Raw genomic sequence first — 13,693 nt, forward strand, 5'->3', positions numbered from 1 at the left:
CTGATGGTCATCTGAAGTAAATTCACCCATTCCTGTCCATTTTAGTTCGCTGATTCCTAAGATGTCGATGTTCAGTCTTGTCATCTCTTGTTTGACTACGTCCAGCTTTCCTTGATTCATGGATCTTACATTCCAGGTTCCTATAGAGAAAAAATCTTTACAGCATCAGACTTTCCTTTCACCACCAGATACATCCACAGCTGAACGTCCTTTCGGCTTTGGCCCAGTCGCTTCATTCTTTCTGGCGCTACTAGTACTAGCCCTCTGCACTTCCCCAGTAGCATATTGGACACCTTCCGACCTGAGGGGCTCATCTTCCAGCCTCATATCTTTTTTCTTTTTGGTACTGTTCCTTCTCCAGTGGATCATGTTTTGTCAGAACTCTCTGCTATGACCTGTCCGTCTTGGGTGGCCCTGCATGGCATAGCTCATAGCTTCATTGAATTACTCAAGCCCCATCGCCACAACAAGGCAGTAATCCGTGAAGGGGATGGGGACCCTATTGGACTATAAAGACTATATGCAAAAACAAAATGAGTGTTTCATACTTAGCCTTAAATGATAAAAAAAATCATCTTTAACCCCTGTCTCTGAAGTTCCCACTTGATATACCAACAAGAAAATGTTAATGAATCTCAGAAAGAAATTCTTTCTATGTTGAAATCCCACAGACAATTGTTTTATTTCATGATGAGACTAAAAATAACGCAAATGAGATAAAAGAACAATTTTCTAATCTAAACTTACAAATCCAGACAATGACTACAAAGAAGGAACTAGTAACCAAGAAAACAGAAAGAAAATTAGAAGAAACGGATCCAAAAATGGAGGACCTAAAGGAAGGAATTAACAGACACAGACAAATGAAAAATAAGAAGATGTGGTGGTAACACTGGAAATGGAAAAGATCTTACTTGTCAAGATCTCAGAACATTTGAGGATAAGGAAGAAGAGCTGATCGGATGATAAAGCTGTTAGGAGAAAAGGTGAATATTGATAAACAAGAAATGAAAAGAAAAACTGAAGGAGAAAGATGGAGGCTTTTTAATGAATATAAATGGGTTGAGCATTCTTCCAAAAATACTTCAATCAAATTCTCTTCCTCATTCCAAACAATATATACAAAAACAGAAGAATTACTTGATGATTCAAATGTACTGACTTGGAAAGTTATTTGGCAAAGGAAGAAAGCTAGAGTAAGACTGAAGAAAATAGAGGTTTTGACCTATTAGATGGGATATTATACTATTAAACAGTTGTTTGAATATGGTTTAAAAATAGATAACTGTTATAAATAAAAGTATTATTACAATTAGAAGGATAGGATTTGTAACTAGAATATTATATTGTTATGAGATGGGAAATATGAAAATTCTAAAAGAGTTTGAATAAGGGAAGCCTTTGGTTACCAAAATATAATTTATTATGAGAAAATTATAAGCCATAGCTACAAAAACATTTTTATTTTGTCAAGGATTTGAAACGGGCTATAAATTCCTTGGCCATTTTCTTATGATAAATCTCATTAAGTATTAGGACATGTAAGCCTAAGCAGATATCAAAAAATTATACTTAATAATTTATTTTATACTTTATATGTGACTTGTGTGTGTGTGTTTGTGTGTGTATTAGTCTGGCTTTGAAAGCTACTTTGGAAAGTCAACTAAAAAGTAGTTTACAGGCCTTTCTAAATAAATAAATATATCTGGCTGATAGCCAAATTGATTTTTATTAAGCAAAGCCATCAGTCCATTTACCCTCTTTATGGCTGATGAAAGTATTGGAAATAGCCAGTTTGACCATCAAATTACAGAAATAAGATATAGAGAGGCATCCCTGGGGGAAATTGTCCAACTTATATTAGATTTTATCTTTGAGTCTATTGAACTCAAAGTCAATAGACAGTCCCTGGCTGTATTTCTGTTAGGTTGAAGGTTTTCATCCTGCTTTTCACAATTGGATCAAATGATAGATTGCTTACCAACTTTCAGATAATTGGTTCCATTCTTAAATAATTGCAGTTCTTACTCTTTGGATGATTTTTAATGTTCAGTTAGAATTTATCTAAATGTAATTTAAATCCAATGTTCTGTATTCTACATTTGGGATGATGATAAAGAGATCTTAATCTTTTTTTCATGAACATCCTTTCAAGTTCTTGAGGAGTGCTATCTTTCAGCTTTTCTTTCTTAGGTAAAATATTCCCACTCCTGTCAAACTCAGCAGGACTTAATTTCTAGTCCTCAAACATCCCCGTTCCTCTTCCTGAATATAATACAGGTGGTCTTAAATTTTGATATCCAGAACTGGATATAATACTTGAGGTGGGGATTAAAGGAATAAAGCAGTAATTCCTGTGCTTTGGAAACTATACTTTTATTGATGCAATTAAAATTGTTTACTTTTTTTTAGCTACTTCACACTCCTAACTCATAATCATTTAGTAATCAACTACAAGGTATTTTTAAGTACTACTACCAAGCCAGGTATTACTTATGTATTTCATTTCTATTTTTTAAGTGCATAACTTTCCATTTCTCTCTCTATAAATCTTTTGTTTTCAGTCTGTGTCCTTAACAAGATTGGTTTGGTTCTTATTATGTTTTCCAGAATATTAGGTGTCCTATCCTATTTTGTGTCATCTGCAGCACTTTCTCTTTCCAAGTCATTAATAGAAGCTTTTTAAGAATACAGAATCCATATCTCAATACCTCTCTCTATTCCAATCGTAATTCTAGAATTTATTGTAGTATCTGCGTTCCTTCCTTTTTTATTTATATTTATTGAGAGTTTTACATACAGAAGAAGTCAAATCTAAAGGTGAAAAAAAGAAATAGGTGCAATAAAGGAAAGTTATGAAATATCCTAACAGAAAGTCCCAACCTTCTCTCCAACAAATACCGGTAATTATAATCTTATAGTCCTCCTTCTCTTTTAGACCTTGCAGAAATCCCTTCAACCTGTCACTTTGTCCACATATTGTTCAATCCTCAAACCCATGAATCATGTCATTTGTTTCTTTCGCCAAATCTTTAGGTAGGTAGTCCTTGATTTAGTAATTGTTTGAAGTTGCATCACTGAAAAATGTGATTTATGACTATTTTTCATACGACTGTTGCAGCATCCCTCAGGTCACATGATCAAATTCAGATGCTTGGCAACTGGTTCATATTTAGGACGGTGATCACATTATGTGACCTTAGAAAAGTCAACGGGAAAGATACTAAGATTCACTTAGTATCCATGATATTAACAATAACTGCAATGACTCACTTAACAACTCTGGCAAGAAAGGTTGTAAAATGCGGCAGAATTCACTTAACAATTTTGTTGCTTAATTTTGTGTTCCATTGTGGTGGCAAGCCAAGGACTATCTGTATAAAGTTTCCAGTCTTTCAAAAAAAATTGTCTTTTGTTTTCTCTTGCTTTCCCCATTTTTAAATTATTTGCTCTGTTTTAGTGATTCACTTCTTTATTATTTGTCCAGAATTTCTTCAAAATAATAAATTAAATTTTGATTAGATAATTCAGTATCCTGGCTCAGGAGATTTTAACTCAAAGACAATAGACAACCCCTGGCCATCTTTCTATTAGGTTCAAGGTTTTCATCCTGTTTTTTCACAATTGTTTTTTACAAAAGAGAAAGATAAAACATGAGCTGAGTAGTTCTGAATTATTAATAGTTCTCCAATTGTTTGGGGAAAGCAATTTCCTATCTTTTTCACTGATCCTTTTAAAACCAGATTCTAAGATTGACAGTAAGGTCTTATGTGTTACATGGCTACCACCTAGATCCACCCCCTTAAAACTGGCCAGATGTGACATTTTATTTTTCTACACAACACAGCATTTCAGTCCACACTTCTTTGAGAATAAAGTCCACTGAATTTAGTGGGACATTTGAGAAGATATCCATATTAGTAATAACTATCAAGTGGCACATCTGCATGTAATTTCACTCTGCAGCAAAAATAGATAATCTAACCTCTTCCTCCAGTATTTTGGACTGTCAGTTTCCATCAGCTCTAACTGTAACATGTTAGATTTCTATGTGAAAATCTGGAGACCATCAGGTTGCCTATATCTTAGAAGTTGATAAAGGAGGAGCTATCGCAAAAATGAGGTTGGATTTTGGAAGTATGGCTTCCTTTTACACAACCTGTATCATTTAGTATAAAAACAAATTATAATAACTACTTTAGTATATATTTCTGTCTAGCGTATTCATTATAATAAAACAGCAAAACATAATTCAAATAAATAAATGCCACAAATCAAGTTACTCAGATCTATTTTGTGTATGTTTTTATGTAGTTGTGAAAGACGAGAGTACCGTATATACTTGAGTATAAGCCGAATTTTTCAGCCCACTTTTTGGGCTGAAAAATTCCACTTCGGCTTATACTCCAGTCAACAAAAAAACTTACCGAGGACTTGTGCGCGGCCGAGGCTTTGGTGCTTCCGGGATCGCGCGCACCTCTCCCAAGCCACCGCCATCCGGAGACCTGCCGAAGTTTGGGGAGGTTTGGGGAGGTGCGCGCGCACCTCCCCAAACCTCCCCAAACGTCGGCAGGTCTCCGGACCTCCGCGCCTTGCCTGCCTGCTTCTTTCCGCAGCGGAAAGAAGCAGGCAGGCAGGGCACGGAGGAACGGAGACCTGCCGACGTTTGGGGAGGTTTGGGCGCCTCCCCAAACCTCCCCAAACGTCGGCAGGTCTCCGTTCCTCCTGCCGACGTTTGGGGAGGTTTGGGCACCTCCCCAAACCTCCCCAAACGTCGGCAGGTCTCCGTTCCTCCTGCCGACGTTTGGGGAGGTTTGGGCGCCTCCCCAAACCTCCCCAAACGTCGGCAGGTCTCCGTTCCTTCGCGCAGACCTGCCGACGTTTGGGGAGGTTTGGGCGCCTCCCCAAACCTCCCCAAACGTCGGCAGGTCTCCGTTCCTCCTGCCGACGTTTGGGGAGGTTTGGGCGCCTCCCCAAACCTCCCCAAACGTCGGCAGGTCTCCGTTCCTCCGCGCAGACCTGCCGACGTTTGGAGAGGTTTGGGCGCCTCCCCAAACCTCCCCAAACGTCGGCAGGTCTCCATTCCTCCGCGCCCTGCCTGCCTGCTTTCCGCTGCGGAAAGAAGCAGGCAGGCAGGGCGCGGAGGTCCGGAGACCTGCCGATGTTTGGGGAGGTTTGGGGAGGTGCGCGCGCACCTCCCCAAACCTCCCCAAACTTCGGCAGGTCTCTGGACGGCGGCGGCTTGGGAGAGGTGCGCGCGATCCTGGAAGCACCGAAGCCTCGGCCGCGCGCAAGTCCTCGGTAAGCTCCGGGCGGTCACTTGCTTCGCGTATCCTGAGGGAAGGGGGGGCGACTGGAGCGGGCGTGTTTCCTCGCCTGCTGGGCGCCACGATTTGCCCGGGGAACGCGCGGGCCCCGAATGGCAGCGTGGAGCGAGGAAGCGGACAGCCAGGGCTTCCCTGAGAGCCGCAGCCACACAGGGTATTCCTGTGTATTCAGGCTTGCAAAATGGCGGATCGAGCCTCTGCTGGCGGCAGAGGCTTGCAGAACGGCGGATCGGCTTATACTCGAGTCAATAACTTTTTCCAGTTTTTGGGGGTGAAATTGGGGGTCTCGGCTTATACTCGAGTCGGCTTATACTCAAGTATATACGGTAAGTATAAGAGAAGAAGGCTGAAGTAAGAAATTCAGAAAATGCAGATTCTTAATTATAGGAGCAAAGAGTAACTATCTTTAGCAATTATTCTTCTGTCTACCAGTCCACTGTGCTCTCCAGGTTTTGGAGATATGGGCCAGAATCAATACAGTATTTATAAGAGTCCAAGCAAAACTAGGCAAGACATAGGAGCTTTTTCAATTATGTTTATCGTTTCCTCATATTTCTAAGTATGCAGTAGTGGTGAATATCTGTAGCTCACATGTAGCATGAGGTTAAAGGTTCATTCTTCGAGCTTGTGGTTTGGTTTTTGAACATTTCATTGAAGATGTTACCTAGCCTGGTAACAAAACATTTAGAAACCAATCCACAAACTTGGAGAACAAACCTTCCCCCTAATTTCTAAGTATTTATAATGTTTGAATCAAAGCAATGCTGAATTGTGTTTGTATGTAAAGGGTAATCAGATAATCTTGCTAAACATAATAATTGAAAATTGCGCTTAAAATGCCATTCCCTTTAAGAAGCAAAATTAATAACAGTCTATTTCTTGGTCAACTTAATTGCTATATCTTTTATATTTTACAGGTCTTCTGCCACAGCTCCTGGGGGTAGCTCCAGAAAAGGCCATAAAGCTTACTGTAAGTTCAGAGCAAAATATTCTTAATGTATTGTATTCAGTTTCCAGTAGAAAAAATTATTATGATTAATGCTTAAAGTGTGCATTGGGTATATTTTGCTTGGGCAAAAGTATACTTATACATTTCTTACATGTTTTGATTTCCTTTATTTTGTATTTTAGATGAGAATCTTTCATATGGTAATTTCAAATTAAAAGTTTGATTCAGGACCTTTACCCACTTATTTTTTAAAAGCAGAAAGCTTTATTGCTACTTTTTACTTTATTTCCTATTTAACTAGAATTTTACAAAAAAAGAGACTCGTTAAGATATTAATTAACTTGCCAATAAATAGCAGTTCAAATATTAAATTGTAATTGCTTAATTAATTTTCTTTTTAACATTTTAATTCTACAAAATATCCAAAATATATTTTCAGAAAGCATTGTTCAAACTGACTAGTAGCATATTTTTTGAAGTATAATGTGTGAATATAGAGCTTATTTTTTTTTATATACACCATCTAATATTTGAATTCTTCTTGTTCTATAAATCTGTTCCAAGGTGAGTTAAACCCACCCAGGGACACAGACACAGTTGCTGATAAGCTTACATTTTATACTTTAAAAATATATTGAAATTTTAAATATAAAAGTTTGTATATGTTTATTTGATTTTTTTTTTGTTTTTTTAGGTAAATGATTTTGTGAGAGACAAATTTAGGCACAGAGATGGTTCTGTCCCTTTTCCAGCAGAAATTCTTGCTGGAGGCTGCGTAAGTATTCTATTTCTCTTTCACCATGATATTAAAGAAACACAATTATAAATCAAACCACAAACATTAGGATTTAATTTGAACTGATAAATAGTCAAACCGTTAGTTCTTAAATTAATAAGAACATGGCAGCAATTTAATATTGGAAGAGAACAGTTTTGGTGTTTTTAAAATCTCTGGTTTAATAATTATTTTGTGTTGGAGGATTGCTTGGCATTTTGAAGTCTAAATGGTTATAAATTTAGTTACTTAACCACTGTACTTATCTAAAAGCTGGTTTAGTATAGTATTGATCTTGTTTCCTTTTCTTCTTTCCATTTTTCACTTATATTCTAAGTTTTTATGCTCTAAATCTGACTTGCTATAAAGGCCACAAATTATAGAAGTAACCTTGTTCTATCATTGATAGTTTTTATAATATTAATTTAAGCACTTCATTATTTCTAATGTAAAGTATAGCTAAAATATTTTATATACATTCTGCCTTGCTTTCATAAAGTACACTCATAAAGTGTACTTTAAAAAACAACTAGTCATTCATTCTGTGAATGCGGTATTTCTGCTGATCAGTTTTGCCACAGGAGTTCCTATCATGATAACGTGCAATATTGTGGGCAGAGGTGTTGATTTTTATTTTGTTTGAGCAATTATAAATCCATTTTGCATGAAATGAACTCTTGTTAAAGATAATGACATTTTAAAGACAGAGTGCTGTTCATTTAACTCACTTTGATCAGTGGATAGGAGAGAGTTGGTGGAGCTCCAGCTCACTGGTAAATTTCTGCTGTCATTAGAATGATGAGGTCATTCTTTTAAATCAGTTAAATTCCTGCTGAAAACAATGTAGAAATACAAAGCCAATTGCACCAAACTCTAAAATAACAGAAATTTGTACATTCTTTCTTCCAAAAAGCACACTACATAGGTAATTGTGCAACTATATTTATTCAGTGTTGTGTAAATAGGAGAGACCTAGTTGCTTTTTGCGATTCACCCAAGATAAAGAGATGTTGTGTTTGATCAATGACCTGTCATGTACTGCCAGATAGCTTACCTGCTCTGTAATTGAAGAAGTATTTAAGGGAGGGGCATTTTAAAGTTTATTTTAATTATAGAGTTTTCAATTTATAAGCAGAATTAATTAAAATAAAATAAAATACTAAATTATGTAGAATAAAAGTTATCAGATGACCAAAACCCAGGTAACATTAAAATATTATTAGAGTATTTTATTTTTTTGTACATTTACCTTCATTGTGTTAGCCTGTCCACTGGATTTATTTTTCCTAAATAAGCAAGTGTTATGTATTCTGTTCTATGTAAGTTATGTCCGGAAGAGGAGCAAACTCTTTGAAAACCATGTTTACTAGTATTCTCTGCTGGCATTTTCCTCTAAAATTAATTATGTGATTCTTCATAATTTCCTGGCAGTAGATGTTTGACGGCAAACAGCCCAAGGCTTCCTTTGAACTGAAGTGTTTAAATAAAGATCAGCGCCAGGTAGATAGGACGAGCCTTATGTTGTCTCTCTGTGGGTGGTCTTGTTTCATTATGTTTTGGTATCTTTTTCAAAGCTGGATACACAGAATTGAGATAGCTAGATCCTGCATAATGTATTTCTTTCTGCTTGTTCTAAATTAGTTTCTCCAATCTGATGGCATAAAGATATACTGGACACCAGCTTTCATAATTTCCCATGAACAAAGGTTGTGTCCATGCTATTGAGTTGCAAGAAATGTAGGGCACCCGGTTAGGAAAGGCTGTTGTAAGACAAGCTTAAGAAATGTGCCTGATGATTGGTCTGTATATAGAGATCCTGATTTTGTCAAAGGAATTATTGTTTTAGAAAGGTTCTTGCGGAGCTATGTGTTGGAAGATGAGGATATATTTTTTCTTAAATTTCCTTAATATTTTTTTAAAAATCCCAGATGAGATGATGATGATGATATGGTGGTTGTGGTTCAAATATTTTTCTTAAGATTCAATTTTGTCATCTGAAAGAAAGGAAGAAAATTATTAAAGTATATTCTGTCCTGGTTAATTTCCAGCACCTAGCATGGTCCTTGTTCACCTGGGTAAAAATTGATCTGAGATGAGTAAATTATGATCTTCAAATTATGTCTCACCATATTGTTTATGGGAGACATTCAGATGAAATCTCTCCAGTATAGGTTCCATCTTCCTTAGGGCACACAAGCCCTACAGCTACTTCAGGGTAGTACCTCAGTGAGTTAGGATGTAGAGGAGGAAGAGGAGGATGCTCAACAATGTGAAATAACAGCTGCCAGTTCTTTAGCTGGAGTTGGTCTTCATATACATCAAGTTCTTTCCAATAATTTAGGATATTGTATGGCCTTTTATCAACTGGAGCCATCAAAGATTTTTTGGTATGGTACCCAGTGTGCTGCTAATCATTGGGATTACCATGGTTAATTTAATGCTAACTTCAATTTTTAGATCTTGGTATTTTGTTATCTTTTCCAGTTTGTCTATTCTACTATCCACTGGTTATTATTTTCAATATGTCAGTTAATCTTAAAGATCCACATTATCGAGGAAAGAGAGCAAATTACTTTATTGAATCTGTGTAATTATTTCTCATCTTTAAGGTTATTAAAAATAATTGCTGTGTATTTTTAAAGTTTTATTTAATATACTACTGTAAGTTTTAAACTGCTTGGTAACCTGGTTACATCATTAGACATATGATAGGTTGGTCTGGATTTTCTGTATATTCTTTGGAACTTCCAACATGAAGTTCCTAATTCTCTTCTATCAGGGTTTTTAGGCTGCCTAAAGTTGGTATGAGAAAGGACTGGACAAAGAGTGTGTGAGGAGGGAAGTTTACAGTTTTAATTTTTACTTTTAGGTTTTTACAACTCTCCATTCAGAATTGATTTGGTGGTGTAATTGCATTTCATGATTTAAATATAGCCATTCTTTATCTGTGTTGTAGATAAATGGATTGAACAATATTCCTGATGTAATTGCCTCTCTTGAAATCTCTCTGGCTTTAGGAACCAAATTATACCCTAGTATTACTTACTTCAGAAATCTTAAGGAACTAAAGGCCAGTCTGATTAGGAATGTTGTAAAAGAAATTGGGAATCAGCACAGTACTTATTCTTATATTTGCATCTGTTATCTAAATAACTATATATAACCTCCCTGGAGATTTGCTACGTTGTATGACTATATTTTATCACCATCAGCTTTGGACCACTGTTAAAGAGCAGAAGCCCCTCAGGATAAGCTGAGATTGTATTTAATTATGTCATAGTGGTCAAATAAGAAAGAAGACTCAGTGATAAAGCATACACTTTGTAGGTTTAAAGTTTAAAGTTCCATTATGTCTTCAGTAATTGTTCAACAGATAGATGAAAAATAAAAGTGAAAACCAATATCTTAAGTTCTGTGTTGCCTGGCTATCTTGTATATAAACTTCTTCAATAAAAATTACTTTTATTGCAGATCAAATACGTTATAAATAATCATATATCATGTATGATATTTCTATCAAATTGAAACTGCAAATATAACATTTCTATATAATATCCTGTAAGAAGCACTGCAGAATAATATGTTGTGTAACCTGTTTATCCAGTACTGCTTCCATTTAGTGTGGAATTGCCATGTTTTGTGAGTACATGGTAGTTCATACAACAGTGTCATATGAATATTCCACATTATTCTCATAGCAACGTTGGGAGATACTTGAGAATTACGTGCCTCCACGTTATATTTGCAACTTCCAATCTTCATTATTGAATTGCTGAGATTCTGTGACAAAACAATGAATAGAGATCAAAACAAGAATATTAAACCTCTTGAAAATATAACATTCTGATCTTTAGAAAGTCTGATTATTTGACTATTTCATAAAGACTCACAGGGAGACATGAAGTGACTATTTATCTAGACAATTAATTGAATGAATTTTTGTAATGTTTGATTCCTAATATTTATATAGTTGCTTTATAACATTGAATTTAATCTTAAATTTCTTATCCATTTATTTTACTCTAAATTACATATTGAGATAGATACCTGTCATTTAGAATTGGCTGATTGAAGTAATAAGCTCTGTAAATGATTACATTTTGAGTTGTAATATTCTGAAGATTAAATTTTTTTAATATTTGTGGTGGCTTTATTCCCTTGGAAAGTTTTGTCCTTATTCAAGCCTTAATAAATGAACTCTTTAATTCATTTCATCTGATAAGTTACTTTATTTGGTAGGTGCCTTCAGTGATGATCAAAGAAAAACTTTTTTAAAGCTAGGAAAAAGAACTTGGGAGATGTTATGTATATATATAAATTAGCATACAGTATGTTCTAACTTCTTTATAGGAGCCAAAACTATATTCAGTCTGGAATGCTTCTACTTCATATGTAATATTGGCTTAGGTAGTTGGATTTGTCAGAGTTGTAATTTCAATACCCACAAAGCCTGGAATGTTTTTTATTGACTTAATCACCCTTCAGAATTGGAAAAAGACACAACATTGAAATCAGCTGATGCTTGTTATGGCAGGGAAGAGCTCCGTAGCTTCTGGCACATTTTGCAGGGTCGAAACTGCTCATGTGGGTTGATTTTATCTTCAGTCTAAATTAAAAATGCTTTATTCACCACAGTCTAGCAACCTTTTGTTTTTTAACAAAAGCACATATACTGTATTATTTTGCAAAGCAGAATATTTTAGGCTTCCTCGATGCCTAATAATACTGCTTTCTCCAGGTTTAAATTGTATTAATATTATGGTTTAGTTCACATATATGAGTTTATTCTTCTTCTTGTGCCATATCCGTTATCGGACGTTGGCAATCATGTTGGCGATCCTATTTTTATCAGCAGCCACACGAAAAAGTGCTCCTCAGTTTTGTCCAAACCAGTCCCTGAGTTTATGGGAGCGTTTAATGAAAGGGCTGATTGAATGTTCTAATTAATTACTTAATTAATTTTACCTACTTTTAATTACTTAAACCCTCATTGATTAATTAAATAGATTAATTATTAAAACATTCCTCCCCTTTTGGGGTCAGCATTTGGGCCTTTTAGCTTCACAGGTTTAGAATATTATAGAAACGTAGGTGATTATTCACCATAGGATGTATTCTTTTGTAACTGACAAGCAAAAGATTTGTATCATATCATACAGATATAAAAATATATTTTTTAAAAAAATGGAATAAAAGTTTAGCTATGGTTGGCTATGTGCAATCATATAGTGCTGTGAAATTGTCATAAATAAATAATGAATAGAAATAGTATCATAGATTTACATTCAAGAACCAGACCTTAAAATACAGAAGGTCTGTAAATCATTAAATGTTACCATTCTTTCCAATAGTCAAAATTGACATATGTTAACGGCAGATCCAAATGTTAGCATATCTGACAAACGTGCAACTGAAATGCTTTTATAACTTCAAACAAATAAGTTTTTCTTTAATTCCTTGATTTCATCTTTGAAAATGCTATATCCAACAAAATGAAAATTATCAAGCCTTTTATTTTTATAGCATCAAACTGGTCAGAGCTTGTAAAAGAGTATTTTTCCTACTTAGAAATGCTATAAGAAAATTAGAATGAAGAAGTCTCCATCTTATTTTTCTCAGTAACTTAAATCAATACAATGTTAGTAGAAATTTAAACATTTTGTAATGTTTTGTTAGATTTTGTATATTACTTATTTTTAGTTTAAAAATTGGCTTTCTTTTGTATATTTATTTGAAAAACTTGTCAAGAAATTCTTAAGTTGTGTTACATTATTTTTTTTTTGATAATTCAAATTCTTTTTTAAAAAATATGCTCCTCAATATTACAGCTCTCTTAGCATTGCCATATATGCAACTATTTTGATTTTGTACTTCTTTATATTCTGTGCAGTAGAAAAGCAAAGTGAAAAGCTGTCATTCAAGTACCTATGGTCAAACATGGGGAGAAGCTCACATATGAGATGCAGTTGAGAATAATGGGAAGAATATAATAATGGGTGGTGATGCTTATTTTAATGAACTTGGAATGATAATCTATTCTCTGTATTTCTAAAGTTAGTAATTTCATATCTATTTCTTGGATGAGATTTCACCAGGAAATCTCAAGGCATTAACTAGAATCAGAAACTGAAAAAGTACTGTGTAAATCTGTCAAAAGTGATACTTTGGAACATGTAGGAACATGTACAAAGTAGTTATTTTTCAAAAGTTAAAGTCGTCATATGCAATCATATATGCAAACCGAAGCAAATAACCAGGTGCAGCTTCAAAAGGAGCCATGCGAATATGAAAAAAGGTGTAGTTGCTTTAACAATTGGAAAATAGGTGCCTTATGCTTTCATATAGTGCCGCTTGGGGGGGGGGGAAAGCCCTAATAAGCAGGCATATACATAGAATGAAGGCTATTGCTAAGCACATTTGATTTGTGCTTAGATTGTAAGCCGCCCTGAGTCTTCGGAGAAGGGCGGGATATAAATGGGATTAAAATTTAAAAAAAATGTTCTGTGGCACTTCTTTTAGAGGATTTGCACAATTTTAGAAATAACATTTCAGTAAGAAAGCAGTAGCAAAGTCTATAGAGCTATTATTTTATCTGTCTGTGTGTCTCTAATCCGTTTATCTATCTATATCTATCTATCTATC

At 35.2% G+C, this 13,693-nt stretch overlaps 1 protein-coding gene across 1 annotated transcript in view; it reads left to right on the plus strand.

Annotated features, from left to right (window-relative positions):
• The window catches only part of SLC25A13 (solute carrier family 25 member 13), a 156,907-nt gene that overhangs the window by 117,176 nt on the left and 26,038 nt on the right, over positions 1-13,693 (plus strand). The window contains exons 12-13 of the mRNA XM_081343773.1: positions 6,245-6,297; positions 6,971-7,051. Of these exons, the coding sequence (XP_081199899.1) occupies positions 6,245-6,297; positions 6,971-7,051 (134 nt within the window). The remainder of the gene's footprint in view (positions 1-6,244; positions 6,298-6,970; positions 7,052-13,693) is intronic.

This window comes from Vipera berus, assembly GCF_964194415.1.
Source record: "Vipera berus genome assembly, chromosome: Z".
In the NCBI taxonomy this organism is placed as follows: domain Eukaryota; kingdom Metazoa; phylum Chordata; class Lepidosauria; order Squamata; family Viperidae; genus Vipera; species Vipera berus.